A 27,751-nucleotide genomic window follows, 5' to 3' on the forward strand; every position below is an offset into this window, starting at 1 on the left:
ATGGATCAGAGCTTCTCTATCCTATTTTTTTGAAATATTAATCCTAAATTTTAAACATGAATTCATTTAGAAGACAAAATCACTATTTTGCAGATAATTATCAGAGCAGATTACAAACAACCTGTGGTTCAGCTCCCTGATATCGATGATGCACACTGTAACACAGTAATTTTGATTTTAGTACTGATACAAGGAGATTGAATTCTGTTGAAAGGACAAAAACTTGCATTTAATTGCAACTTGTAATCACAGCTCAAGCTGACTCTTTCATATACCATCCTGTTTTTCCCATCTGCTCCTCATATCTGTACCTCAGCTCATATTTTTGGATCTAGAAATGGTGGAAATGACACATAAGACACCTACAAGCAAAAGTGAACTCCAGAACAGGCAACTGCCAAAGAAGGCTGTGTCACACAGCCAGATTTTTTGGGTGGTATTTTCTGGTGGGTTCTGCTGAATGTTAGTCATAGCAGTGATGAACATGAGAATATCTGTTTTGACTTTTTTGTTGTTGTTCTAAAGGTTCACCACTAAATATATTTGCTGGCAATTGTTAAGATTTTAGCTACCAGTTTCTGATGAAAGCTTATTTAACATTACCCCCCCCCCCCCCCCCCCCCCCCCCCCCCCCTTACGTTATTTTGGAATTGTTTTTGGAATATTTATGCATATATTCTTTAGCTGATAAATTGTTTTTTTAAGAAAATGATCCACAGTATTTCTCCAGTCGCGTCATACATATGTAAATTCAACGTTTGCATATATTCTAATTTTGTGAATGGAACAAAAAGGAAGAATACTTGTCATGCACATCCTGATGCCACTGAGAGTACATAGAGGTAATGGCAGTATATGCATTCAGTAATCCAAAGAAAGCTTATTCATGTGCGGGGAAAAGATTATACGCTCATGATAACTCTGCGTGTGTGTGTGTGTGTGTGTGTGAGAGTATGTCTGTGTGTAACTCGCTCTCGGCTCGCTCTGTCTATGTCTCTCGCTCTCATCTCTCTCTCTCTCTGTTTGTATGTCTCTCGCTCTCAGCTCTCTCTCTGTGTTTGTATGTCTCTCGCTCTCAGCTCTCTCTCTCTCTTTGGGTTTGCAGGTCTCTCTCTCTCGGCTCTCTCTCCTCGCGACCGTTCTCAAACGTACGTGACGTCGCTTCCTCTGTCCAACATGGCGCAGGAGGCAGGTCATTAATGGAAGTCTGAGGGATTTACCCCACCTTCTGTGTTTATTTATGTTTGTCTGTTAGAGTCTCTGCGGCTTACGTTGGTAAAGGAATACACCTCGATTCGAGGCGGCTGCAGCTCCCCCCTCGGGACCAGGGACATCTCGCTTCCAATTCCGGTGCGACATGTTTGAGGGCAAAAAGACGAAAAACATGTTTCTTACGCGAGCTTTGGAAAAGATCTTGGCCGACAAGGAGGTCAAAAAGGCTCATCATTCGCAGCTGCGCAAAGCCTGCGAGGTGGCACTCGGTAAGTTAGTGTCCTATTTTAGCTTGTCTCGCACTCATTGATGTAGACACGTCATGCACCCTGTTTCACTAACTAACCGGTCATTCTGCAACGGTGGCGCAGCGTTTAGCGCTACAGCGCCGTGTTTCCTTCCTTTGACTGTGGCTAATGGTGCTGTCGTCTTGTTTGGCAGTGTAATTTGGTAAAACACGCGTTTTTTATTCGACGTGGCACGGACTCCTTGGAAATGATTCCGTATTTAACACGGAAATGGTGCAGGAGGGGTGGGTGTTTGCAATGCTCAGCCGATGCTGCGAAACTAGTGGCGAGGCTAGAATAGGCCCTTGCTCTACGAAAAACAAAGTTCTTTACGCCAACACACTCCTTTAAAATCCATCTGGGGCCCAGCTACACGGTATACAATCGTTGATCTTAAATTGTATACGTCCAGAGGGGTACTTTCTAGCGCTCTAGCCCCTTAAAGGTGAGATGCTTGTGTCTCTTCCTGGTACACAACGGACGTAGCCGTGCCCGTTCAATGGAGGCAGGGCTGGACGACGAATTCATTTTTATTACAACTTTTATTAGTCAGCCAGCGTAATTATTGACAACGTGATCTAATTGACCCCACTGTTTCGCGGTCATGTGTAAAACTACGTGGCAAAAAAGGAGTGTGAAAAAAGGTGACAGCTGTCAAGTTCACCTTAATGCTAGGTCGGGGTGAAGTTGTCAGAGCCAAGAAACAACTTCCGGTTTCAAAATAAAATTCCGACGGACGAGTATTTAAGATTAAATGGATAATTTCGTGAAGTGCAGACTTGCATATAATGCATAATAATATTTTATTTTTTATTGCTGGGTTATTGTAATCCTGGTTTTTCTTCAAATCAATTGCGCCTGTGACTGGCAATTTAGTTTTGCTTTTATTCTTTTGCTCAGCATCCGGTTCCAGCCTACTTCTTGAGTCTTTATTGGCCACTTCATAGCAGGTGTATTTTCAACATTTTGTTCTCGCACTTGTCTAGAGCTAATAAACATATTGTTTTAGCTTAAATTTTAAGGGCAAATAAATTATAATGTACATAGCACCATAGCGAATCTCACAGACACTTTAAAAAGACACGGTTTACTGTCCTGGACAAAGACGACTATTGTCTTACTAGGGTAGTAATATGATACTACCATATAAACCGTGACACCATGTTGTGCAGCAGTGCCAGGTTACCTGTCCAAACAATTGTTTCCTTGAGCCATTGGTCACTGAGTTTTATACCTGTAATGAGGAGTAAAGATATGCTTGTCAAATCCATTTCTGTAACCTGCTTCCATGTACATAAGCATTCATATATTTTTAGACTTATTGTTCCAGTTTATTTTAGTACCTAGCTTATGTAGTTCTTTTTAATAAAGTCATTTGAGTGGGCTCTCTGTGGCAACACTGAAAGTGGCGGAAGAAGGTGGTAGGTAGCAACCTTAAGTTTTCACTTAATTTTCATCTAAGAATCCTATTTTTCTTTCCTTCCTGGCACAGGATTATTTTGCTGCCAACAAATTGAACTACTTTGTTCTTTTGTATGTTATAAGAAAACTCAGAACGTTACGGATTCAAACTAACATCATTGTAATAAGTATGCACGTCTAAATATCAGGATCCAAGTTTACAGTAGCAGCTCCATCTTTGTATCAAAAACAGCTTGGTGACCCAGTATAGCGAGTGACTTACATAATCCCCCCGGCTCATGAGGCTCTGAGACATCTCAGAGACAGTTCCTGTGCCAGTGTCCGTCACTGAAAGTTCACTGCTTTGACAGAAATGGGCATTGTATTTTTCTTGTTCCATGCATTGCAGGAGGTAAAATGTCTTTTTTTGTTCTTTTTCATACCAGCACAGACTTATTGCTGCCTTCTTCATTATCAAGTTTAAGGATCGGCTTTGGATTTTTGCTGTATATAAGGTTTGAACACTAACAGTAGTGGTAACTTTTTCCAGACCAGCAGTCTCTTAAAGGAATGATTCCTGCTGAGCTTATTGCTCATTATTGTTCCCCACAGGGCGCCTGATCTGTGGGTCAGCTGTAGAGGTCACTTCACACATGGAATCTCATTGCAGGTGCATCCATGTTGTTTGGACTGTACAGGAAGATATAAAGTCATTTTTTATTTCCAGAGTTAATGTGTCTCACCAAACCCTCGTTGCTAGAATGCTGCTTTGCTGTGTTTCTGCATTGGCCTGGAACAGGCTGACTTTAATAAGAACTTGATTTCTTCGATATAATTTAGCAGCTATCATCTAAACAAAAAATTATTATCTTCGCGCTACTTACAACACGGAACCTCTACATAAAAACATCATAAACTCATGGGTTATATGTGGTATAACATTTACGCAAGATTAAAATAATCTTAAAGCGAGACCTGTATTCTGCTGCTGCAGTTTGCTTCACTTAGAGGGAAGTGCCAGTATCTATTTTTCCATGACTAAGGCAGCGTGATGAGAATATTATGCCAGGAAATTGTTTTGAGTTAGCGCGGTGTCGGCTGGATCCCAGTGTACTTGCTCAGAGATATTGAAAATCTGAGTGCCTGGGCCATTTTCGTGATGGCATGAAGGTTAAAAACCAACACTGAGAGGCTTTGGAGAGGAGATGCACGCTCACATGTAGGCACACAGATTCAATACACAGATAAGGGTGAAAAATATAGACAGTTTGAAGCAGACTTTAATAAAGAGAATCTGTAATTCCACAGTTTTGACAGCAAACTAGAAATATATTAATCCTAAAAGAAAAAACATTAGAGGATACAACACAAGAACCAAGGAGATTTTTAATTAACCTCAAGGTTGTTTCCTGTATTATTACCTTTCATTCAGAGCTCACAAATTAGTGCTACGACAAAGAGCAGGAGCCTTGTTGAGTCACATTGTTTAACCTTCCAAAATATGACTTGGCTTGCAATGGTTGCACAGTTTACTGAAAAAGCCTCCTCCTTAATCTATCAGCTCCTTAATATGAGGCTCTGATGGAAACATATTAACCCAGAAGTTAATGTCATTGCAGCTGGGGGAAATCAGAGAAGCTGCTGATAAAGCTTGCAGCCGTTGTTGCTGACAAGAACCTGTAAATAAGGGAAGAGTAACCTTTGGTACATGTTTGTCATGGTTGTTTCGTGCTGTACACATCCTTTACGCCAAATGACTCTCTTCTACTCAGACATTGCTTATTTTACTTAACTCTTTTTGACCTAATGTGACAAAATCTGCCCAAACTGGATCAAAGAGTTACAAAGTGGTAAAGGGGAGATTAATTATCCTTAAAGCAAATGAGACAGACCCAAAGAAACAGCCCCTTCTCTCTTCCCTTCTCTCTCATTGTCTTTTATTTATTCATGTTATCTGTCTGAAACTGAGATCCATTTTTCTGTAAAAACAATTTATATACTTCTGCCACTGTATGTGGGGAAAAGGAGCAAGTTAGCTGTAACCCAGCCAGCCAAGGACAGTCGGTGTTAGCCATCGCTACCATCTGTGGTTCGAGCATTGCCAGCCACTTTTGACTGTACATATTTCTTAGTAATTCATCTGAATGGGCCACATTTGGAGCTCTGTGTTTGTTCTGGCACTGGGAATTTCAGTTTATTTGTACTTGTGTTATCATGTTTGAACAGAAATTGTTAGCTAGGATTGACCAGAACTTGGCAATACTTGTGACAAAACTTCATGCATGTGCATAGATCTACACGCACGTGCATGCACTGGACGGCACACACGATTTGGTAGCCTGGGCGACCTTGGACAGTGTTTCCTCCCTCCGTTTGCAAATGTAATTACGGCCGTGCAACCTTTCCTTTCAGCCTGGACAACAGAAATGTCAGGGGCCTGATTTTTCTCAGGCTCTCTGTGGTGGTTGCAGCTGTGCCGGGTTTATCTGTATTTGTTGGAAGGCGGCGCTGGATACCTTCTGAGATTTGTCGTCAGATTAGCGGCACAAAGGTGCACTTAAGTCTGCATTGATATCCCTGTGGGTATTGTTACAAATGGGTCTCAAAATAGGTTATTTGTTCTAATGAATACACCAGAGATACACCCACATAATAGGATCAGTGTTAAATGGTTTAGGTCTACGCCACCTATCTGAGTCCCAAACCTTTGTCTTTCTCCTTTGATATATTTTCGACTGTCTTTTCATTATGACCTATCAACTCTCCTTTGTGTCATATCAGTAGATTTCAGTGGAAGGGCTCACCCACAGAGCAGGGAGTCAACTGCATCCAAGATACAATGTCATACATGAGGTTTTTTTTCTTTTATAAAGCACATAGCTGTTCTCAAACTAGTCTATGTAACAGATGCTGTTCTGAAACCGGCCTTGGCTTTGTCCTTGCCCCTCTCCTCTCACTCCAGGGCTGACACCGCCATCACTCCAGCTGTTTTCTTGTTGTCACTGTTGATGTACAGCAGAGCCTCTCCAGTGGCCTGCCTGTTTATCTGCATCCCTCCTGGATTTGGACCAGCACGCTTTGTTTTAATTGATGAAATTAGTTCCCATGAGAAATGTTACTATTTATATGCGCCTTGTATGTTTTTTATTTGCTTCTGTGTGTGCGTCCTGCTGGCAACGATGGCCGCTTATTGAATTAGTCATCATCCAGCAGGTTTAGTCAGCAAAACTATTAACGGGCTTCACCTCCATGATGATAATGCATAGATGAGATATAGACCATCTAGTAGATTAATATAGGTAACGGTGGTTTTAGCGATAAAGCACGTAACACATTTATTACACTCAGTCTTGCAAGCGAAGGACAGTGAGTCATTCAGTTTATAATAGCTGGCTATTTTTTGTTTGTCCAACCTGGCAGCGTGCATCAGCGAGCACTGCAAGCAGAGTAACGCTGGATTGTAAAAAAAAAAAAAAAAAAAAAAGCTCCTTTTCCTTTTTTTTGTGAAAATTCCAGCTCTATTTAGCTAATTCCAGCAAAAAAAATAAACACTTATTGTTGACTTATGTTTGTTTTTGTATTGATGGTGAAAATGACACAGGTATTTAGCATTACAAGTACAGTTTTTATTTTATATGCCAAGCAATTCATTTTATTATCAAAGTTTTCCCAACACAGCCCCTTTCTGTGTAGTCTCATTTCCCTGACATGCACCCATCCCCCCCCATCCCCCCCCCCCCCACCCCCCACCCAGAGCCGGACCTGTGATTCCAGCACTCCTCGCTCTGGCAAACAGTCCTAGCAGGACGCCACTGGCTGCCGGCTCAGGAGTGCTGTGTCACGCCACTGAAGCAGGGCGTGCCTCTCAAGAAGGAGATCCGCGTTACCGGCTCAGCGAGCAGGGAGAGCTGGGGAGCAGGTTGTTTATTCACACAGCCGCCAGAAGAGGTTGGATTCTGATGTGATTCGGCATGAAAGCGGCCCATCAACCTGCTTTTTCAGAAGACGCCCTATCCGAACCTCCCCCATTGTTGTAGATATCTTGTGCGTTTGATTAAAATGGCGTGGTGTTTATCCATAGTAGAGGTTTTCCCCTGATTTGAAATCGAATCTCGTCCGAAATCCTAACCTTTCGCTGGAGCTCCCTGAGCCCCTCCCCTGCTGATTCACCGGCCTTATCTACTGCAGCTGTACATTTGCATCATATCCATGCTGCTATCAGCGTTCACTGCTCATTGTACGTGCGATTGAACGGCCCCTTTGAAACGCAGGCGGCATAAAGCGCTGAAAGCTAGCGCTCGCTGTCAAGTTCTGCGTGCTGACAGTGATGTACAGGTTATCCTGTCTTCTTAGTCACACACTGTCACACAAAGCTGCTTCCTCTCATATACAAGCACGGAAGCTTCCTGGTAGGCATTCGAGGACACAGTATTCACACCTCGGCGTGCACGCCTGTGTTTTTTCCTGCACACCCTGCTACCCTCAAGCTTTGGGCCATTTCAGTGTCAGAGGTGACCCGTGATTGTTTTGTGGCGTTTCCGTCGTCCCCATCGTCTCGTGGTTTTCACAGGATGTGTCGTCTTGTTTTTATGCCGCGTTGTGTCACAAACATGGAAATTTTAAGCATTAAATATTTGTGGATCTGTTTCTGTGACTTGGCAATTTTGTGTTTAAAAGTGGGGTTGCAGAGCTAAAGTCGTCAGTTTTTATTACCCCAACAGAAGGGCTGAAAGAGTGCAGATGATTAAAGAAGTCAGTATCGTATAACAGAAGAAGCCGTGGGGACAGTATGTCCCTGCAGCTGCCCACCATCATGCATTTGTCCCTTTGTGCTCCTTTGAGGACCAGGTCACTCATCCACCCTTCCACTTTTGGACAGCCATAAAATGGCCACTCCGCATTCACCCCAGAGGCAAGTGGAGAAATGATTAGCCATCTTTTAGCTGACTCTCCTCTCAGGTTAAGGTTAGCATTAGAGATGGCCGCCTCAGGGTTTATGGGATGTTCTCTACAGTCTAAGAAAAGGACCCACTTTGGTCAAGGTTGGGTCGGTGTCCTCAGAAAAGAACTTCTAGTATTTGACCAGTGACTGAATACAGTTGAAATCTATCAATGTATATCTGACCCTTCTGTATTAATGGTGCAAATGAATTTGAATGTAGGCCTGACAATCACCCCAAATGTGACGTCCTGGTCACTGGAAGAGTAATAGAGTGGAAATGGCTGAAATGAAGAGACTCAGGGCTACTTTCGTACATTATAGACGTAGCAGAGGCTATATAGTAGAGTCTGTTGAGGGCTATAGCTCAGAGGATGGCAGGGTGGGTCAATCTCAGGTTAATGTATGTGCTCAGTGAGGAATTTGTTAAGTATGTCACTGTTTTTCTCACTTTTAAAACAGTATTTCTGTCTGTGGTTTCAAGAGCAACAAGCAATATGGCAGTTCTTTTCCCATCCCAGATAGTTTTATATTAATTAGTGTTAATATGTGAATAAAAGACACATTTAAAGTTAAATAATTAATTGTGGGGGACCTGTTTTTCAACTTTCAACTTTACATTTTGTAAATGTTAGACCTTGTGGAAATATGGAGCTGTGTCTTTGCTGTGTCTCTTTAAAGGCTTCTTTTGTGTTTAAAAGAAACATCTGATGTAATTACATTTTAGGTTAAGGAAATGCATCCTTTTGCATGCTTGCACAATTTATTCATTTTCCTGGTTGCAGTATAACAAATAATTTGATATATTTTGCTTGGTTTTGCTTCAGAATGACAGTAATTGTTGTTCAGGATGTTGATCTCCACACCCTCCTGTGTGGTGAAACCCAGCTGCTAGTTGTGATTCCACATCTTTCATTTGCATCCCGCGTCTGGCCGTTCCCAGGAGTATCCAGCTCTCGTGTCTCGTGCCTGGATCTGCCTCATTGCCAACGCCGCACGTTGTTGCCACGGTTTCACTTTTGCAAATCCTGTGATGATGGCGCCTCGTCAGGTTGCCGCTAACACGCCGAGCTAATTAGGTGACAGTTTCAAAATCCATATGACAGCTCAAAATCAGACATGATGTCTTTGATAAATACTTGTCCCTCATGTGAAGACAATCCAAACTTTAGCCTTAACACTCATTTAATTATCTAAAGTGTTATTCTCATTAGGTGGGCTCCTTTGAAAGGAATGATGCAGTAAAATAATTAGACCCAAGATGCATTTTGTTTCCTGAACCGTCACTAATGCAGCTCTTGGAGCGACTGTGCCGGTTGCCACTGTGTTTTATAAAGCTTTATTACCGACGGCGTCCTTTAATGTGCAGTGCCAGTCCGTCTTTCATTCTTTCGTTTTAGCTCTATTTCCGTCTCCCTGTCATCCCTCCCTCTGTGTGTCTCTTTTGCTCTGCTCTTCAGCGCTCAGCAGCGACTTCATACAGTTGCTTTAATGCCTGGAGATCTGTGGTAAAAACACAACTGTTGACTTTCTTCATGGATACGGCGCAGAGAAGCGGGCTGGATGAGACGCCAGCCAGCCGTTTGCCATAAGGATGCGGTGGCGTGCAGTTGAAGCACCGAGTGCTATAAAGTGCATAAAAAAAAATGACAGACACGAGCAGTTTTATGTATTGTGGGTGTCCGCAGACTGAAGCAGTCACGAAACTCAACCATTGAAAACAGATCTACGGACATTCCCGTGTTTTTTTCTTTTTCCTTCATTGGAATTCATAAAAAGGATCCCTTCATCACTAACATTTAGGAACAGGACCTGTACTTCCCTGATCCTTACCTAACACGTTTCTTCTCTTCTTTTTTAGAGGAGATCAAAGAGGAATCTAAAAAATTAAGGTACGTTTTCATTAAATTATGTAACACAACAATGCATCTGTGTTGTTTTCAGTGGTTTCTGCCCCTTTTCCGCCAGTTCAGCCGCTGTGAAATCCTTGGCACGCTGCAAGCCTTTTCTCCTGTATTCAGACTAATAAAGAGGATTAGAACCGTGTGTGTGAGTGAGTGAGTGGGTTTAGAACCGTGTGTGTGAGTGAGTGAGTGGGGGGGTTGCTTGTGTATATGCTGCCAAGTCATTCCAAGGACTGCCATGCATTTTTGTTCCCGTTTTTTACCCAGCATCTCCACTCAGTTTCCCTTTAAGACTTGTAGCTCAAACAGGGATGTCTGGCCACACCCAGCACATGCAAGCACTGCTATTTATAGATCCATCTCATTAGCATTATTTGATCTTTGAACAAATTGATTAAATCCAGCTGGAGGGTGTAAAGAGGTGAAGTTCCCCCCCCAAATAAGCGACTCCAGCACCGTGGTCAAGGAGCAGCCAAGGTATCAGCTGTCACATGGTCATGTTTTATGCAGGTTAATGTAGGGGTGTGGGTGCTTGATTTACACCTATTAAAGCAGATCAGGTCCACTTGCTTGTCAGGTCGCCTCGGACGGGGGCGTGAAACAAAGAATGACCCCCTGTGATCACCAGAGGCTCCCTTTTAAATAAAGCCCCCTGCTATAACACCAGGGAGTTCTTCACACAGCCGCTGCTGCCAGACTGAAAATTAATGGCTGTATTATGCTTTATGTGCCTGCTAGCCTGACATGGGGCTGATTATAAGGAGGAGGCCAGCTGACATTAAGTAGGGAGTCCAGAAATAAGCCAGAGGAGAAGGGTGCCTTGAAACACATACAGCAACACAGCTGAGAGAAATGAAGGCTGCAGCTAACCATGATGAGTCAGTGGAGTGGATGCTGTTTGCTGAATCACAACTCCCCTTTGAACTAATTGTCTGCAAGGTTTTCTCGTCGCATATGTTTTATTTCGTCCGTTCATCTTTAATCCGGGGTGTGAAATGCTTCTTTTATGTGTGGTTTTTCTACATCAACTCAGCAGCTGGCCTTCTTTTTTTAAGGATCTCCTTGTTTGTAATGCTTTGGTTCTTGTCCAACAGTTTATTCCCTCCTATTACGCAATACTTCATCTTTCCAATCGTCCTCTGTGTGCCTGGATGCCTGTTTCGCTGTCCTCTGTGAGGATGTTGCTCTGAACATAGCTGAAGTCATCCTTTTTTATTGCCAAGACATAAACCATCAGCTCCTCGCCTTCCCTGTCTCTCTCTCTCTCTCTTACTATCACTGTCCTCTCTTTTTGTGCAGCTTTACCTATTCGTTAAGTACATTTTGGGCGTGGCGTTTATAAGTGAAGCAGTTGAAACAGCCATGCTTCAACCGCCTCTTCATTTATTTTTGAATTATTTTCTTAAGATATTAAAAAGCAAAATAAATACAACTGTGGTTGTAGAGCGAGACGTGCTGTGCTCATTTTTTCATGCCCTGTTAGACATGCCTGGACGTCGAGGAGAGTGCGTGTGTGCCAGGCTGATTTGGGAACGTTGCCTCTTTTGAGGACTGGACAGTGTGATGACTGTGTTCATCCCACATAATTTTCCATTTGTTTTTCCCCAGCCCACCCAGCGGAGACGGTAAATCAAGCTCCAGTACCCTACCGCCAATCAAATCAAAGACAAACTTTATCGAAGCCGACAAGTACTTCTTGCCCTTTGAGCTGGCATGTCAATCCAAATGTCCCCGCATCGTCATCACCTCGCTAGACTGTTTACAGGTCAGTCAAAGGACTAGCTGGAGCGCATAGCCTACATACCTCAACCTATTCAGATTTTGTCTCTCTCATTTAATTTATGATATATCTCAAATATTATTCTCCACCATAAGTCTTCATTTGTCTGTGCATTTGTAGAAGCTGATAGCGTATGGCCACCTGACAGGCAGCGCCCCAGACAGCACAGCCCCGGGCAAGAAGCTCATTGACAGGATCATCGAGACCATCTGCGCCTGTTTTCAGGGGCCACAGACTGATGAGGGCGTTCAGCTACAGATTATAAAAGTGTGTTTATCTGAATACTCTTAAATGTAAAGCATCCCTAACCATCTGCGCACCTGTTTGTCAGTTTGTCAAACCCATATTTCTTCCTCCCTCCCTCTCTGTGTTTACTGTCTGCCAGGCTTTGCTCACAGCAGTCACCTCCCAGCACATAGAAATCCACGAGGGCACCGTCCTGCAGGCCGTCCGCACGTGTTACAACATCTACCTGGCCAGCAAGAACCTCATTAACCAGACCACCGCCAAGGCCACGCTCACACAGATGCTAAACGTCATCTTCGCACGCATGGAGAACCAGGCGGTACGTACGACCATCTGGAAACATTCACCTGTGTCAGCTGAAGCTGCGCTAGTGTGACAGAGGGTGGGCATTTTTAAATTCTCTGGAGGATGCAGTGCAAATATGCCAAAAGTGTTCCACAGGAAAACGTTCTGCCTGATGATTTTCTCAAACCACATGTTCTTAGACTGAAATGTGCTGTTTGCCTTGTGTCCAGAGGTACATTTACATGTTAAAGCTTGCTATAATGTCATTTTTTTTTTTCCTTTTGAATGACAATTTTTCCCCTCCTCACCTGCCTCCCTACCTTCCTTTGGACACATAGCTTACAAATCACAAGCTATCTTGGTCTCTGGCCTCCCGAAAGCGTGACCGCCAGGTAAAACGTGCAGGCCTGCTGTGATTTGCCTGATCAGAACTCTCAAACTTCTTCTCTGTGCATCCGTGATTGTGCATTAAGCTTTATCTTCATCACGCAACCATCAATACTCCTTTTTTCGTTCCTACACTGCACTGGACCAGGTATGCCGTGACTTTCCCAACCATGTGCTTGCCTTGGCTTACGTTGACCGATTTTCTTTTCCCTTTTTGTGCCACTTTACATTTCTTTTGACACTCGCACCTGCCAGAATAAACGTTTTAGCACTGATCAGCCTGACTCCCTCCTAACAGCTTTTTGTTATGATTTGTTCCTTCAGTGGCCTAGTGTGCTAATTATAATCCAGTGAGCGACTGTCAGGCCTCCTGAAGACAAAAGGATGGAAACCAGTCAGAGACACAAGGCAGACTAATGCAGAAACCTATTGTTGTCTTGTCAATGCCTCGCCTTGTGTTACTGCACAAGGAGATCCACTTTCTTTATTTGTGTGTAGAAGGATCCTCCTGACTGCGCCTCAGCGGGGTCTGACAACACACACGCACGCGCGCTCGCAGGTTGTTTGGCTCTACTATCCAACCGAGGTGGCATTTAAGTAATGAGCTTAGTTTGTTTGTGCCGGCTCTCCCGTCCCCTTCAGCTGAGGTGCCTCATTTAGCCTCGTTATCGCCATTCATATTCAATACTAATTGTTTCATTCAGAATGCCACATCATTGAATTTAGTTTGCTTACATTTAGATGTGACAGCATCAGCAGGCTGATTTAATTAGTCAAACAGCTGCCTGGAAAAGGAGATGAAGCTGATTTTCCATACATTTTACATCAATGTCACCAGCTCAGGTTAGCCAGGAGTAGCTAGAACAGTCTACATCTGTTTTGTAAATGTTCCCATATTTCCATCTGTAACTCATGGCTCTCTTTACCTAGTGTGCTTTTCCCAGCCACCCAAGTCTCTTTTTGTTGATTTACGCGTTTGCAAGTCAGATTTACAATCGCACTTAGCTTGAAAATGCACCGTGAGCTGTTAATTAAGTTTGGCTGAAAGAATTTCCACTGCCTGTAAATTCTTTGGTTTTTTTGGAACTTCTATTGATGTGTACTAAAATTTAAATGACTCATGTGTCTTTGCACGTGTTCTGAAGATAACAGAGTTGGCAGGGTAGTATTTACCCACTTTGGAACTTAATATCACTACCTCTGCCAGAAGATTCGTTGTATGCGCTCTGCATACACATCTGTGGTTCTGTTCTTGGGTCCTTGAGCACTCAGAAATTAGACCAGTTCTTGTTTTAATGGACCTGATTTGTACTTTCTATTTGTTCGATTTATTCCCTGTGTTTTCAATGTAATTCTCATTTTTTATTTTTCCTTCTGTCTTATTGATTCATTTTATTTTTTTATGTTTGTACGTGTTATCCCCCCCAAATCTCTCTCTCTCTCTCTTTCTCACACACACACACACACACATACACACAGCTCCAGGAAGCAAAGCAGCTGGAGAGAGACCGTCACCGGCAGCATTCCCCAGTCACCCAGCACACCGTGACCGAGTCCCCCACGCTCCACATCAACCCTCCAACCAAGGGGGTCTCCCAGGAAGCAAATGGGTCCATCACTCCATCAACCCCCAGCATCAACATTCCACCCACTCCACCGACACCCACCCGGGAGGGCGACGGCAGCAGCAACAGGTCAGCATCTGCAGACCGGGAGGACCGGGGAGGGCAGGTGGAGCAGCAAGAACAACGGCCCGTTTATGAGAACCCCGATCCAGAGAATGGTTCTCAATACTGTGTGCCTGAAAATGAGCAGACCGAAGCAGATCAAGCCACCGCAGCAGCAGCAGCAGCAGCAGCAGCACACAGTAAGACTGATTTACTGTAATGTGTTTAGATAACAGCTTAAACCAACTACTCATGGGTAGCAATCATATATTATTAATACCACAGAAACAACAATACAAGCTAATGTTTTGTTACAAACAAACCCACCCACATTCTTGCTAGAACACGTATTGAGCAAGTTGTTTATACAGCACGTCTCTGCAGTCTGGTAGGCTGTTTTTGAAGAGATCTAGTGCCCAGGCAGCCAAAGCACAGAGTGTGATTGTTCCCTGTGTAACATTAGCTGCCCGGGAAACCGATGAGGATGAGAACACCCCAAACTATGAGGAGAAAGCCCAGGAAATTGTTCAGAGTATTTTGCAGGATGTGGTCAACACCGTTGCAGGAGGTGAGTTTCATTTTGTTGGTTAGATTGAGAAATTTCTCCATCTTCATTTTTTTAAATAGTCATGCAGCTGTATTGAAAAAGACTTCAAAAAATGGGTAACTTGTGCAACCCATTTCAAGTGTGTCTCCTAGGGCATTAGCGGCTCAGTTATCAGTGGTTGGAACATAAGTTTGGCTCTTACAACCTTCTTTTACTTTGCTTAGCCATTATTTGGCTTTAACATTTCTGCAGAATGGGCTTTAATGTGCATGTCCTGACCAAATGCAAACATCACCCATTCATATAGTAATTGACTAGACTGCAGTTCAATTATGAAATTGGCTGCATGTGTAATTCCATACTGATATCTTGTATTTACTCGATGATGAGTTTCTCTGGGTACAAAAGGTCCCCAGGAAGACGAGTGTAGTCTGTACGCCTGACGATCCAGCCTTTTGTTGAGCACAAATAATGGGAAGCTCTAAAACATTTTAAGGTCAGGTCATGACCTAACGTTCCATTAGATGTTGGAACACCACTGTGTGCAAAAAAGGATCTGTGAGCATGAGATGTAAAGCAAAAAATAAAATAAAATTCACACCTACTGTAAAATGTAAATGATTTTCATCTCCGACTGGCTCCATCTTTGACGCAGGGCACTGCTTGGACCCCACAAACCTTTGCAAAGACAGCAAGGATTCAAGCGGCGAAGGCGAGCCTGCAGAAGCAGAAGCAGAGCCAGCTGAAGCCACGACGGAGGGAATGCAGAACTGCATCGAGGATGAGGGCGCTCTGGGTAGCGACGGCGAACATGTCCATGCCAATGGAATCCCCGGAACTCCCATTTCAGCCACTTTCACTCCATCACTACCCGACGACAGACTGTCTGTTTCATCTAATGACACTCAGGTGAAGGATGGAGCGTTCTAATTATTAATCCCCTGATTGAGCCAATTGATTGAATCCTTACACTTTAGTTTCTGTCTATTGTTGATGCGCAGGAATCGGGAGTAGCTCCAGGTCAGCCACCGGGTGCAAAGTTCTCCCACATCCTTCAGAAAGATGCCTTCCTCGTCTTTCGCTCCCTCTGCAAGCTGTCAATGAAGCCACTGTCAGATGGACCACCGGATCCTAAGTAAGAGCCTGTAGAAAGGCTGTTTCCTGACCACTCAATGCTCCATTGGGTCGGGAATCATGGATTGTAATAACATCATTTCAGTCATATTCACATCAGCTGTTTTCTGAAGTGGTAGCGGTGTCACAGAATCTCTCAAAGATCTGTTTCATATTTTCAAAGCTCCTTGTAAACTAGAACAATAGCCTGTTTCTACTTCTGATCATGTCGTGGTTTGAAATGGAGGTTTCTGATTGGTTCATCACAATTGGAGTTCAATTGGAACAGGATTTCCTGTGTCTGGTTTCTGTGAATAACTCAATTCAGGCTTCTCAATTTGTCGTCAGTTTCATGTCAAAAAGCTCTGGCCTTTTTTTTTTTTTTTTTAGCAACATTTTTGTGTAGGTGCTGTATAGATCACACAACCAATTATAATACGATTTACTACACACACATATATTAATCACCAGTTTTGCTTGTATTTTTATTGTTCTATAATTAGTTTACCATGGGAATATTGTGCCAAGTAAGAAATTTGGGGCAATTACAGGGGAAACCTAGATTTATTTGGTGTGCCACATGAATCTTAATTTGCATGATCAGCAGGGATATACGGCATTTCTAAGAAGTAGTCTATCAAAATGGCCAAAATGTCTTCTTCCTGTTGGGCTCCAGCAGTAATATAGTTCAGGCGAACAGAGGAGCTGCCATTTATTTGCCTTATAGCCTTTCTTTGATGGCTGATCATTTGTATCCTTTGGATGTTGGCTCCCTGCACCCTGCTGCTCCTTTGGCTGCCAGTGGTTGGTTTGAGAGAGACATTTTTTATTTATGAGATAAATATAAATATTTATACTTGGCCAGTTTCATTTATAAAATCCCAGCCTGTGTTTTTAGTTTTATCCATAACTGATAGAAGTTGCAGTAGGCACATTTAACCAAATATTAGCGGCTCTAATTATCAGGGTCTGCAGCCTCATCTTTAAAAACAGTTCTAAACAGTTTTTGTTTAGCGTCTGAGCTCTGCTGCTTCTCCTCTGCCTCAGGTCCCACGAGCTGCGGTCAAAGGTCCTGTCCCTCCAGCTGCTGTTGTCCATCCTGCAGAACGCCGGGCCCATTTTCAAAACGAATGAAATGTTCATCAACGCCATCAAACAGTACCTGTGTGTGGCCCTGTCCAAAAACGGAGTCTCCTCTGTGCCTGAGGTCTTTGAGCTCTCTCTCTCCATCTTCCTCACTCTCCTCTCCCACTTCAAGACCCACCTCAAGATGCAAATTGAGGTAAAGCCAATTTGCCACACAAACCAGTAGATTCAGTAACACATCGACATTTTTTTTGTTTCTTAGCTCAAACATCACCGAACGTCTCAAAAAACGAAGGCATCGCTGTTTATCGCCACTGTGACATTGTAGCGTTCTGGCACGAGACCGCAATTCAAACCGTGTTAGCGCTGCAGCTAATTTCAAATAATGTGAACTTTCTTTTTGGTGAAATATGCATTATTCACAGTCCTGGAGGGAAAAAGAAGCTAAGGTTAAAAAGGCGTACTAATGATTGCCCTGCAGTTCCTCTTGCCCTGGAGTGATGCGGAACATTCTGATATTGACTCATTCCTGAGCACCACAGCCAGCTAACACAAACAATAGATGGAAGAAGGTTTTTTTCCTCCTGGAATTCTGTACCACTATTCTGCCCCCTTTCTAATCCGGGCCTTCACTGCCTCCTACATTCTGCAGCATTCAGTACGCTATCATTTTCGAGCTGGTGCAGTTTCAGTGGTGTGACCTCATGCTGTGTCTCTTCTGAAGTTTGCTCACATGGCTCCTGATGAGGTCTTTCAGGAACCTGATTTATTTATATTTTGCTGCCTTTTGTTTCTCCGAGTCTGCCAGGCTGTTGTTTTTCACTGTCAGGTGAATTTTTTGTGCAGGTATTTTTCAAGGAGATTTTCCTGTACATACTTGAGACGTCCACAAGCTCTTATGAGCACAAATGGATGGTCATCCAAACCCTCACTAGAATATGCGCAGGTTTGTGTTCATTTAAATCAGCTGTACAGTGTAACCTAATAGTGACTATCTCTTTTTGTTTGGGTACAATCATGCACAACTTATGCTCCGTCTCTTCCACCACTCCTCAGATGCCCAGAGTGTGGTGGACATCTACGTCAACTACGACTGTGATTTGAACGCCGCCAACATATTCGAGCGCTTGGTCAATGACCTCTCAAAGATCGCGCAGGGTCGAGCCGGCCATGAGCTCGGAACAACGCCCCTGCAGGTAAATTAGACTTTCCGGCTGCATGTACAGTGTGTTGTTCTGCATTTGGATGTGAGTATTTATGGTGTTGTGCTGGGTTCTTAGGAACTGACCCTGAGAAAGAAAGGCCTTGAATGTCTCGTGTCCATCCTAAAATGCATGGTAGAGTGGAGTAAAGACCAATATGTCAACCCTAACTCTCAGACCAGCCTCGGTAAGTCATTTATGGGTTATTTATCAAGATTATATGCCGTCTATAAAAACTTGGAACAATATTAAGAACAGAAATGTCCTTTAACTTCTACACAGTGACTGAATATTTAGTCATTTCTAATCTGTCCGGTTAACTGTGATGAATGTTCAGGCTCCCTTCCACCAGGTTGGTCTAAGTTGTTTATAGGACTGCTTGTCAATATTTGTCAGCTCAGGCTGCCAGATGAGTCTTCAGTGAATGTCCACAGAGACAGAATCACGGAATAGTCTGAAGCGAAGCAGTAGCTGACACCGAGCTGTAGCGAAAGGCCTTTCTGTAAAATGCCAAGCTTATCCTGTTTGCAAAACCCCTCTGTCTCCTGAGTAATCTGAAGCATCTCAGGGGTCAGAATTTCTCATTTGATTGTTGAATTCTTCCCACTGGATGCAAAATAGTTGTCATCTGCACTCTTTAAACTATGGATTGCTCTTGTTTTCCTCTTTTTCCTTTCTTTTGTCTTGAAAGCAAGAGCAGGTAACAGTCATGCAGTTCCGTGTTTGCTAGAATGTGATGTTCTAATGGAATTTTGATTGACGCCTGTTGTGGCATTAGCTTTAGATGAGTTTGTGCTAGATTTGCATCATTGTGTTAATCCTGTGTTAATATTAGAGATTCTTATGAGTCAGTATAACCCTACAGCCTAACAAACGACTCCACGATCAGTTCATTTTGCCCTCCTCTCTCTACACAACTCTACCTTTCTCTGGCTAAGAATGAAGCACAATCTCCCGTTACCGTTGTACCGTCGTGAATGTTTTAAAGAGTTTCCGACTGGTAATCGGAGCAGGGCGAGGGAGGGGACCTGCTCCTGCAGCTCTGACAGCAGATCTAGATTTACAAACTGTTTGTTCTGTCCTTTTGCTCCTTCTTTACCCACCTGCTGCTTTTGAGGTGAACAGCCTTTTTAATATCCACTGTCCTTCTTTATACCCAATAAGTGTGATTTATTTTTTGGAAAGTAAGCACGTGACTTAACACCATCCCTCCCTTAATATGCTAGTTTTTTTAAGCATTAGTTTGTTATTTAATATATATTTTACCCTTCAGGCCAGGAGAAACCATCAGAACAGGAGAATTCAGACACCAAGGCGCCAGAAACCATCAATCGCTATGGGAGCATTAACTCGCTGGACTCCACGGCGTCGTCTGGCATCGGCAGCTACAGCACCCAGATGTCAGGCACTGACAACCCAGAACAGTTTGAGGTCCTCAAGCAGCAGAAAGAGATCATTGAGCAAGGCATCGACCTGTACGCTCACACACTTAACATTTAAACTTTTTCAAACTGTGACAGTAGTATTCAGTCTGTGTCTCTGGATCGCAAACAGGTTCAACAAAAAACCAAAGCGGGGAATCCAGTACCTACAGGAGCAAGGAATGCTGGGTACAACTCCCGAGGATCTTGCTCAGTTTTTACACCAGGAAGAACGGCTTGATTCGGTAATGAGGATTCAAGCTTTAGTTAAATCAAAGTTATCCAAATATGTTGACAAGAGGCAAATTGAGCCATTTTATTTTTGTGTTTCAATGTATTAGACTCAAGTGGGCGAATTCCTGGGAGATAATGACCGTTTCAATAAAGAGGTGATGTACGCCTACGTGGATCAAATGGACTTTCAGGGCAAAGACTTTGTGTCTGCGCTGCGAATGTTCTTGGAGGGTTTCCGGCTCCCCGGAGAGGCGCAAAAGATCGACCGCCTCATGGAGAAGTTTGCAGCAAGATATCTTGAATGCAATCAGGGGTGCGTTTACGTGTCAGTCCGTTGAAAATGCTGTTTTGCACGCCTGGCTTACATTAAGGTTCGATTTTAACAAACTATCTCTATTTTCTGGTGCAATTTTCCAGGCAAACCCTCTTTGCCAGTGCTGACACAGCATACGTCCTTGCCTACTCAATCATTATGTTGACAACAGACCTTCACAGTCCGCAGGTAAGCAGGCCTAAAGAACAACCTCAGATATGAGGGCAGCATCAATCACAGGAGTTGCATAGGCAAACATTGACCTACATGCTTTTTGTTTGCAAAGGTGAAGAACAAGATGACGAAAGAGCAATACATCAAGATGAACCGCGGCATCAACGACAGCAAAGACCTACCAGAGGAATACCTCTCAGCCATCTATGATGAGATTGCGGGGAAAAAGATCGCCATGAAGGAGACTAAAGAGCTTACCATGAAATCCAATAAGCAGAGTGAGTCTCATTGCTTGAGAGGTTGATTACCTTAAACTCTTGATTTCCTCATCACAGTAAGTTTGTTTCAGAATTTAAAACTAGTTCTATGTTGAGTATGTTTTGGTGGCTGCCTGATGCTCAGGTGTTGCCAGTGAGAAGCAGAGACGTCTGCTCTACAACTTAGAGATGGAGCAGATGGCCAAGACGGCCAAAGCCCTAATGGAGGCGGTCAGCCACGTTCAGGCTCCGTTCACCAGCGCTACACACCTAGAGCACGTCAGGCCTATGTTTAAGGTAACAAGGAGACATACATGGGCAAGTTTCTCACAGTTTCAAAGGTAATATTTAATCCTGATGTTGTTCCTCAGTTGGCGTGGACACCGTTCCTTGCTGCTTTCAGCGTTGGCCTTCAGGACTGCGATGACACTGAGGTGGCATCACTGTGCCTGGAGGGCATCCGCTGCGCTATCAGGATAGCGTGCATCTTCTCCATCCAGGTACTGCTGAATAAACGGTCATCTTCATAGCGCGTCACACTGAAACACTGCACCCTCTTTCTGTCTCCAGCTGGAGAGGGACGCGTACGTACAGGCGTTGGCGAGGTTCACCCTGCTGACAGCTAGCTCCGGCATCACAGAAATGAAGCAGAAGAACATCGATACCATCAAGACCCTCATCACTGTGGCCCACACTGATGGCAACTACTTGGGCAACTCCTGGCACGAGGTGTTCTGTCACATATTGCATTTAATCCTGCAAATCTTTTTTTTCCCCCCCAATTTTGTTATTTGATTAAAGGTTATAACTTAAAATGACAGTAGACATGTGAAAATAGAGCTATGTGCAGTGTGTTTTACATATACATTTTCTTCATTTTAAATTATCAGATCATGAAGTGTATCAGTCAGCTGGAGCTGGCTCAGCTGATCGGCACAGGGGTGAAGGCCCGCTATATCTCAGGGACCGTTCGGGGAAAAGAAGGTTTTATTACAAGCACGAAGGAGCAGAACAACGATGAGTACCTGGGATTAGGTCGGTAACCAATTTTCAAAAGCAAGTATATTTAGCAAATTGTTATCATTCTTCATTTATTATTTCTAACCGTGTCTGGTTTGTTTACAGTCGGGGGAACTGTGGACCGAAAGCAGATTGCCAGCATTCAGGAATCCATTGGAGAGACCAGTTCCCAGAGTGTAGTGGTGGCTGTGGACAGGTACTGCAAAACAGAATTTTGAAACAAGGATAACATCATTTAACTGGTGTGCGTTGTTGTGAGTTATTTTGTGTAAAATCTTTTGATGTAGTGCCTTTTTTAATTTGTTTCTGCTGTAGGATATTCACTGGTTCCACCAGACTAGATGGTAACGCCATAGGTGAGACCTGATTCTAACTTCTTACTTCAAGCACAGGAAGTTTTTGCAATTTTTATAATCTTCTCTCCTGTCCTGACAGTTGATTTCGTGCGCTGGCTGTGTGCCGTGTCCATGGATGAGCTGGCCTCGCCCACACACCCACGCATGTTCAGCCTACAAAAAATAGTGGAGATCTCCTACTACAACATGGGCCGCATCAGACTGCAGTGGTCCAGGATCTGGGAAGTTATTGGGGACCACTTCAACAAGGTGGGCAAGGAGAACGATGAAATCAATGAGGACAGAAATATAAAGCAAACTACAGTCTTAGAGTAAAAAAGGGTGGGGTCTTTAACTTTACTCCTGGATGGCCAGGATTAAATAAGATCTACCTCTGTGCAGGTTGGCTGTAACTCCAACGAAGATGTGGCGATATTTGCCGTGGATTCTCTCAGGCAGCTGTCCATGAAGTTCTTGGAAAAGGGGGAGCTAGCCAACTTTAGATTCCAGAAAGATTTTCTGAGGCCTTTTGAGCATATCATGAAGAAGAATAGGTGAGGAAAAGTATCATTTTTAATTGCACGGTGTGACAAAAAGCAATTTGACTTCTATTTCTGGGCTCTTTCTTAAGACTGTCAGGTCTTGCTCCCTCCCTACCTTCTGCTATCCTTTCCTACCCTCTGTTTTCCCTATAGCTGTGGGTGTGCATATTGTTTGTCAAGCAAACATCTTAACTGACCCATTTTAGTCTGTTTGCATTAGTGTGCCAGTGAATCCATGTAAAAGCCAACTTATCTGTTTTCTTGGTTCGATTCAGCCCTGAATGGATTCTGACCATGTATGAAGAGCTGTAATTCTTTTCTGTTATGAGTGTTTGTGTGCCACACATCAAAAGGCAGCAACCTTTTCATTCATGTGAAAGAGGAGCAGTGCAAGAATAAATCCACCCACGGATCGAGCAGGCTGAGCCATGGCAGGCAGCCATGGAAACCCTGCAGCACAGTGTCCATTAGGTTCACTCATCGTGCCTCCTGTGTGCAAAGATGTTTTTTCTCTCATTCATAAGTGCTGAGCAATTAAGGAAGCTCTTTACTCTGGAAACAGTTTGTGCAAAACAGCGCTCGTGTCTTTTGCTCTATCAGGTCACCCACGATCAGAGATATGGTGGTTCGATGTATAGCCCAGATGGTAAACTCCCAAGCTGCGAACATCCGCTCAGGCTGGAAAAACATCTTCTCCGTCTTCCATCTGGCTGCTTCAGACCAGGATGAAAGCATCGTAGAACTGGCCTTCCAGACCACCGGCCATATCGTCAGTGAGTCCCACTCAGGCGCCCTGGAAAGCATTTATTAATGCCAAAACCGCTAATGAATTTTTAAAACCTGATTATGTTAATCTCGTGGTCATCCGTTTTTAATCTTGCCCTTTCTTACCATCTTTGCTGTTGTTTGCTCTCTCTCTCTCTCTGCCCCCACAGCGAATGTATTTGAAAAGCACTTTGCGGCCACCATCGACTCCTTCCAGGATGCTGTTAAGTGTTTGTCCGAGTTCGCCTGCAACGCTTCCTTCCCAGATACCAGTATGGAAGCGATCCGCCTCATCCGACACTGCGCCAAATACGTTTCAGACAGACCTCAGGTCAGCATTAGGGCTTGGCACCATAATTGACATCATAAAGTATAGGAACATTACATCATCCAAGTAGCACGGTGGTCAGTCAGTGTTTATTTATATTAGCTTTGGAGCAAGAAATTAAACTTGTCTCTTATTCCTACTGTAGGCCTTCAAAGATTACACCAGTGATGACATGAATGTAGCCACAGAGGACCGAGTGTGGGTGCGGGGGTGGTTCCCAATTCTCTTTGAGCTGTCCTGCATCATCAATAGGTGTAAGCTGGATGTCAGGACCAGGTAGGAGCCCATAGCTAAAACTTCTTTTGTAGAAGTTATTAAAGGAAAGTTTCCAACGTGTGCATGTGTGTCAATATTTCCAGGGGATTGACAGTGATGTTCGAAGTGATGAAGACCTATGGGCACACCTTTGAGAAACACTGGTGGCAGGATCTGTTTAGAATTGTCTTCAGGATCTTTGACAATATGAAGCTCCCAGAGCAACAGACTGAGGTACGCAGCCGTCCAATTCACCGTTGTCTGAATGGTTTTGTGTGATCAACACGATCTCTGCGCATGATCCTGGTCTCACCACGATTGCCTCGCATCCTCAGAAAGCCGAGTGGATGACCACCACCTGCAACCATGCACTTTATGCCATCTGCGACGTCTTCACCCAGTACTTCGAGGCCCTCAACGATGTCCTGCTGGATGACATCTTGGCTCAGCTCTACTGGTGTGTGCAGCAAGGTGGGTGTGCAGCAGCGCTTCACTCATCTAAACCACGCCTCAAAACCGCTTCGGGATTTTTAAAATTCACTCCTTCCCTATGTTGACAGACAACGAGCAGCTTGCCCGTTCAGGCACCAACTGTCTGGAGAATGTCGTCATCCTGAATGGAGAGAAATTTTTACTAGAGACATGGGACAAGACGTGTAACTGCATGCTGGACATCTTTAAAACCACCATACCACACGCGTAAGCCTTCATAAATACACAATTTAGCCTCTTGGATTTAGCAAAACAGGCATTTTTTTTTGTAAATTGTTTTGTAAGGTTAAGGTGGTGCATCTTTTTCAGGCTGCTAACATGGAGACCAATAGGGGCCGACGGAGAACACATGACCACTCTGTCAGACAAACAGCTGGTGAGGAAATGTGTGCAAGTCTTGTACCTTTTAACTTATTTGCCTTCTTCCCATTCATTTATGTTTCTGGGTGTATGTATAAAGACTTATCTGTGTTGCCCTCAGGACTCCATTTCCCAGAAGTCACTGGATATACAGAGCCGGTCCGATGACCAACAGTCTATCAGCAGTGCTGACAGGTTTACCACAGAGAACCATCGGCAGAGTCAGTTCATCTCAGCCTCAGGAATTGGTGAGGACAACTCCAGGAGCAGGACCCCGACGAGTAAGAACGTGACTCCGCACACATGCCGGCCCTCCTGGATATGTGTGTTCTCATGGATATCCGCTTGTGTGTTCCACAGAGGTCCAGGAGCAGCGCCTGTTTGCAGCGTTGCTGATCAAATGTGTGGTGCAGCTGGAGCTGATCCAGACCATCGACAACATCGTGTTTTTTCCTGCCACCAGTAAAAAAGAGGATGCTGAAAACTTTGCTGCTGCTCAGGTACAAATGAGAATCTAAGATCAAAAAAAGATTTTTTTTTTTTTTAAATTTAAAATTAAACTGGCTGTTTTGCCTTTCAAGCGAGATGCGTCAAATCCAGCAGATCTTCCAGCAGAGACCCAGGACCAGGGTATGTACCGGTACCTGACCTCTCAGCAACTTTTCAAGCTTTTGGACTGCCTGCTGGAGTCGCACCGCTTTGCCAAGGCCTTTAACTCCAACAACGAACAGAGGACATTGCTGTGGAAAGCAGGTAGAATCTCATTTAACTGTATAGTTCTCATGCAGTTGAGACTTTACTGCATGTATGATAATTAATGAATATTTCTTTGCGTGTCTAAAGGTTTCAAAGGGAAGTCTAAGCCCAACCTGTTGAAGCAGGAAACCAGCAGCCTGGCATGTGGCCTGCGCATCCTCTTCCGTATGTACATGGACGAGAGCCGCCAGGATGCCTGGGAGGAGGTCCAGAGACGACTGCTCAAGTATGCCACAAACACAACAGCATCCACTCTCACGCTAATGCTTCATGTGTCTAAATCAGGGCAGCTCAGACAGTCATCATTACAGTTACATTCCTGTCCCCCTCTAACCGCCACTCGCCCACAGGAAATGACCTAAATGCACAGAGATGCTTTTGGCAACGGCCGCCACATTAGCAGCAGAGAATTCTGTTGACGCTGATTTGTTTTTGTGGTTTTGGTGTAAATTTATCTCAGTAATGATGTCCTCTACAAAGAAAAACACTCACTTAATCCATTCAGCCCAGCTATTTGCTGCAAAACTGGGTTTATGCTGGCAATACATTTTTCCTTGAAGTGTAATCATCATCCTTCACTTAGAACAAATTGGTTCTTTTAAAACGCCTCAGTCTTTTTGGTGTTGTTACAATGTAGTTTTCTTCAGTTTTCTGTAAATGCCTGCTTCTAAAAGGTATGTGTGTGTCTTCTGTAGTGTGTGCAGTGAGGCTGTAGCGTACTTCTTAGCTCTGACCTCAGAAAGCCACAGGGAGGCCTGGACCAACCTGCTGCTGCTCTTCCTCACCAAAGTGCTGAAGATCAGTGACGAGAGGGTAAGGTTGAATTCTGGGCCTTACCAGGAAGTAAATGAGGCTAACTGCTAAAGTACTTCTGCTTTGTCTGCTTTTTTTTTCCTCCCCCACCCTCAGTTTAAGGCCCATGCTTCCAGATACTACCCTCTGCTGTGTGAGATCATGCAGTTCGACCTTATCCCCGAGCTGCGGGCCGTCCTGCGAAAGTTCTACCTGCGCATCGGCCAAGTGTTTCACATCGCACAGCTGCCAGAGGCCGAACAGGACCTTCAACCGGCCGGCGTTCAGCAGGAGTCCAATGCAGAGCTGGGGGAGGAGGCGCAGTGATGACGGACAGTCCACCCACCTAACTCTGACAGCGCCTTCTGACCTCGCCTCATTTCAGAACTCCACAGGCGGTTTAAGACGAACTGCTGACTTTGACCGGCTGATTATGAGTGGACCTGCTACCGCCCACCCGCACCCTTCACACTCGTAACCACAGAAATGTCTTGTACAAGGTGTAGCGATGCATCCTCTGGATAAACCTGCTGATAAACAACTGACAGTCTGCTCAGAAAGAATATATTAAAAATATGTGCTTCTCACTGTATATTCAGAAACTAAATGGCTGGTTTCAACACACAAGGAGACGTTTGGTGACAAAGAACTGTGACATTTGACACGTGTTGATATTAATCCTTTCTGTCTGCGCTGCAGATGGCTAACATTAATGTCAAAAGCCTCTTGGATGAAACTAGTTGTACAGATCTGCGGCTGTGTAATATAATCTTAACACTAGATTTCAATTATTTTTGTTTATTTTCTGCTGCACTTGATCTCTTTTTTTAAATGCACTGTAGATTTTACTTTAGTGGTAATTTATTTGACTACATCTCCCATTGATCGGTGTGATTCGCAACTGGGGAAGAAGACGAAAATTGAAGGCTTAAATTATTCCAATTTATATGTTCTTATCAGAGATTGATGACAGCTGGGGTTATAAAACTGGAAGATATCAGAGCAACCTGATGTAAGCTGCTTTTGATTCACTCGTCTGTTTTAATGTTTGACTTTAGTTTTCACTCACGTGTACAAAATCAAAAGTTAAATAATATATTTAATGTTTTTTTTCTCTTTGGTTTTGGGGAGGTTATATGTATAGAAAAAAGGACAATGTTAGGTGTGCTTTAAGTATGAATGGGATGCATTCCTCATGGATGTAGAAAATGAAATGTATATGATACAGCAATGTAAAGTTTTCTATGTTGCAAACAAAATATGTACAACTTTCTGTACAAGTACATCATCTGGCATTCTAATCAGGTTCTAGGTCAATAAAGTTTTTGGACTTGGTTGATTTGAAATGCTGTTTTTTTTTTTTTTTTTCTTGTAATTCTTTTTTTGCATCCAAGAATCAACTAGACGTGTGCGTTGTTAGGAAATTTGTGGCTGTTATAGCTCTAGCTGACCAATAGGGGTCACCGTAGGGCTTGTTTTTGAAGCTTTGATGTTCATATCTTGAAAAAGCTGTTGGGGCTTCATATAATCATATTTAGAAGGCCATGATCACGCTTTTATTTTTATTTTTTTATTTTGGGGGGTAATTTGTCGATTCAAATACGGCAGTCGATATTGCAGACCTACGTTACTTAACAGCGCCGCTAGATGG

The 27,751-nt window shown here is 43.7% G+C and overlaps 1 protein-coding gene across 2 annotated transcripts; it reads left to right on the top strand.

Moving 5' to 3' along the window:
- Positions 1-1,145: 1,145 nt before the first annotated feature.
- On the top strand, positions 1,146-27,447 carry arfgef1 (ADP-ribosylation factor guanine nucleotide-exchange factor 1 (brefeldin A-inhibited)). 2 transcript variants are annotated; one of them, XM_029842498.1, is made up of 40 exons: positions 1,146-1,481; positions 9,701-9,731; positions 11,352-11,508; positions 11,644-11,790; positions 11,909-12,088; positions 12,393-12,446; positions 13,921-14,308; positions 14,572-14,676; positions 15,311-15,564; positions 15,657-15,790; positions 16,816-17,050; positions 17,701-17,800; positions 17,911-18,050; positions 18,135-18,243; positions 19,330-19,531; positions 19,611-19,722; positions 19,819-20,024; positions 20,129-20,213; positions 20,311-20,476; positions 20,601-20,752; positions 20,827-20,955; positions 21,026-21,184; positions 21,346-21,490; positions 21,581-21,671; positions 21,791-21,831; positions 21,911-22,080; positions 22,213-22,364; positions 22,953-23,125; positions 23,288-23,448; positions 23,591-23,721; positions 23,805-23,934; positions 24,036-24,171; positions 24,261-24,399; positions 24,502-24,568; positions 24,674-24,833; positions 24,913-25,052; positions 25,134-25,305; positions 25,396-25,534; positions 26,004-26,121; positions 26,218-27,447. In XM_029842498.1, the coding sequence occupies exons 1-40, from the start codon at positions 1,358-1,360 to the stop codon at positions 26,425-26,427; spliced, it is 5,844 nt and encodes a 1,947-aa protein (XP_029698358.1). In that variant the 5' UTR covers positions 1,146-1,357; the 3' UTR covers positions 26,428-27,447. The 2 variants fall into 2 exon arrangements, with proteins under 2 accessions (XP_029698358.1, XP_011606203.1); XM_011607901.2 differs by lacking the exon at positions 12,393-12,446.
- The last annotated feature ends 304 nt before the right edge of the window (positions 27,448-27,751 follow it).

The sequence above is a fragment of the Takifugu rubripes genome, chromosome 10 (assembly GCF_901000725.2).
Source record: "Takifugu rubripes chromosome 10, fTakRub1.2, whole genome shotgun sequence".
In the NCBI taxonomy this organism is placed as follows: Eukaryota; Metazoa; Chordata; class Actinopteri; order Tetraodontiformes; family Tetraodontidae; genus Takifugu; species Takifugu rubripes.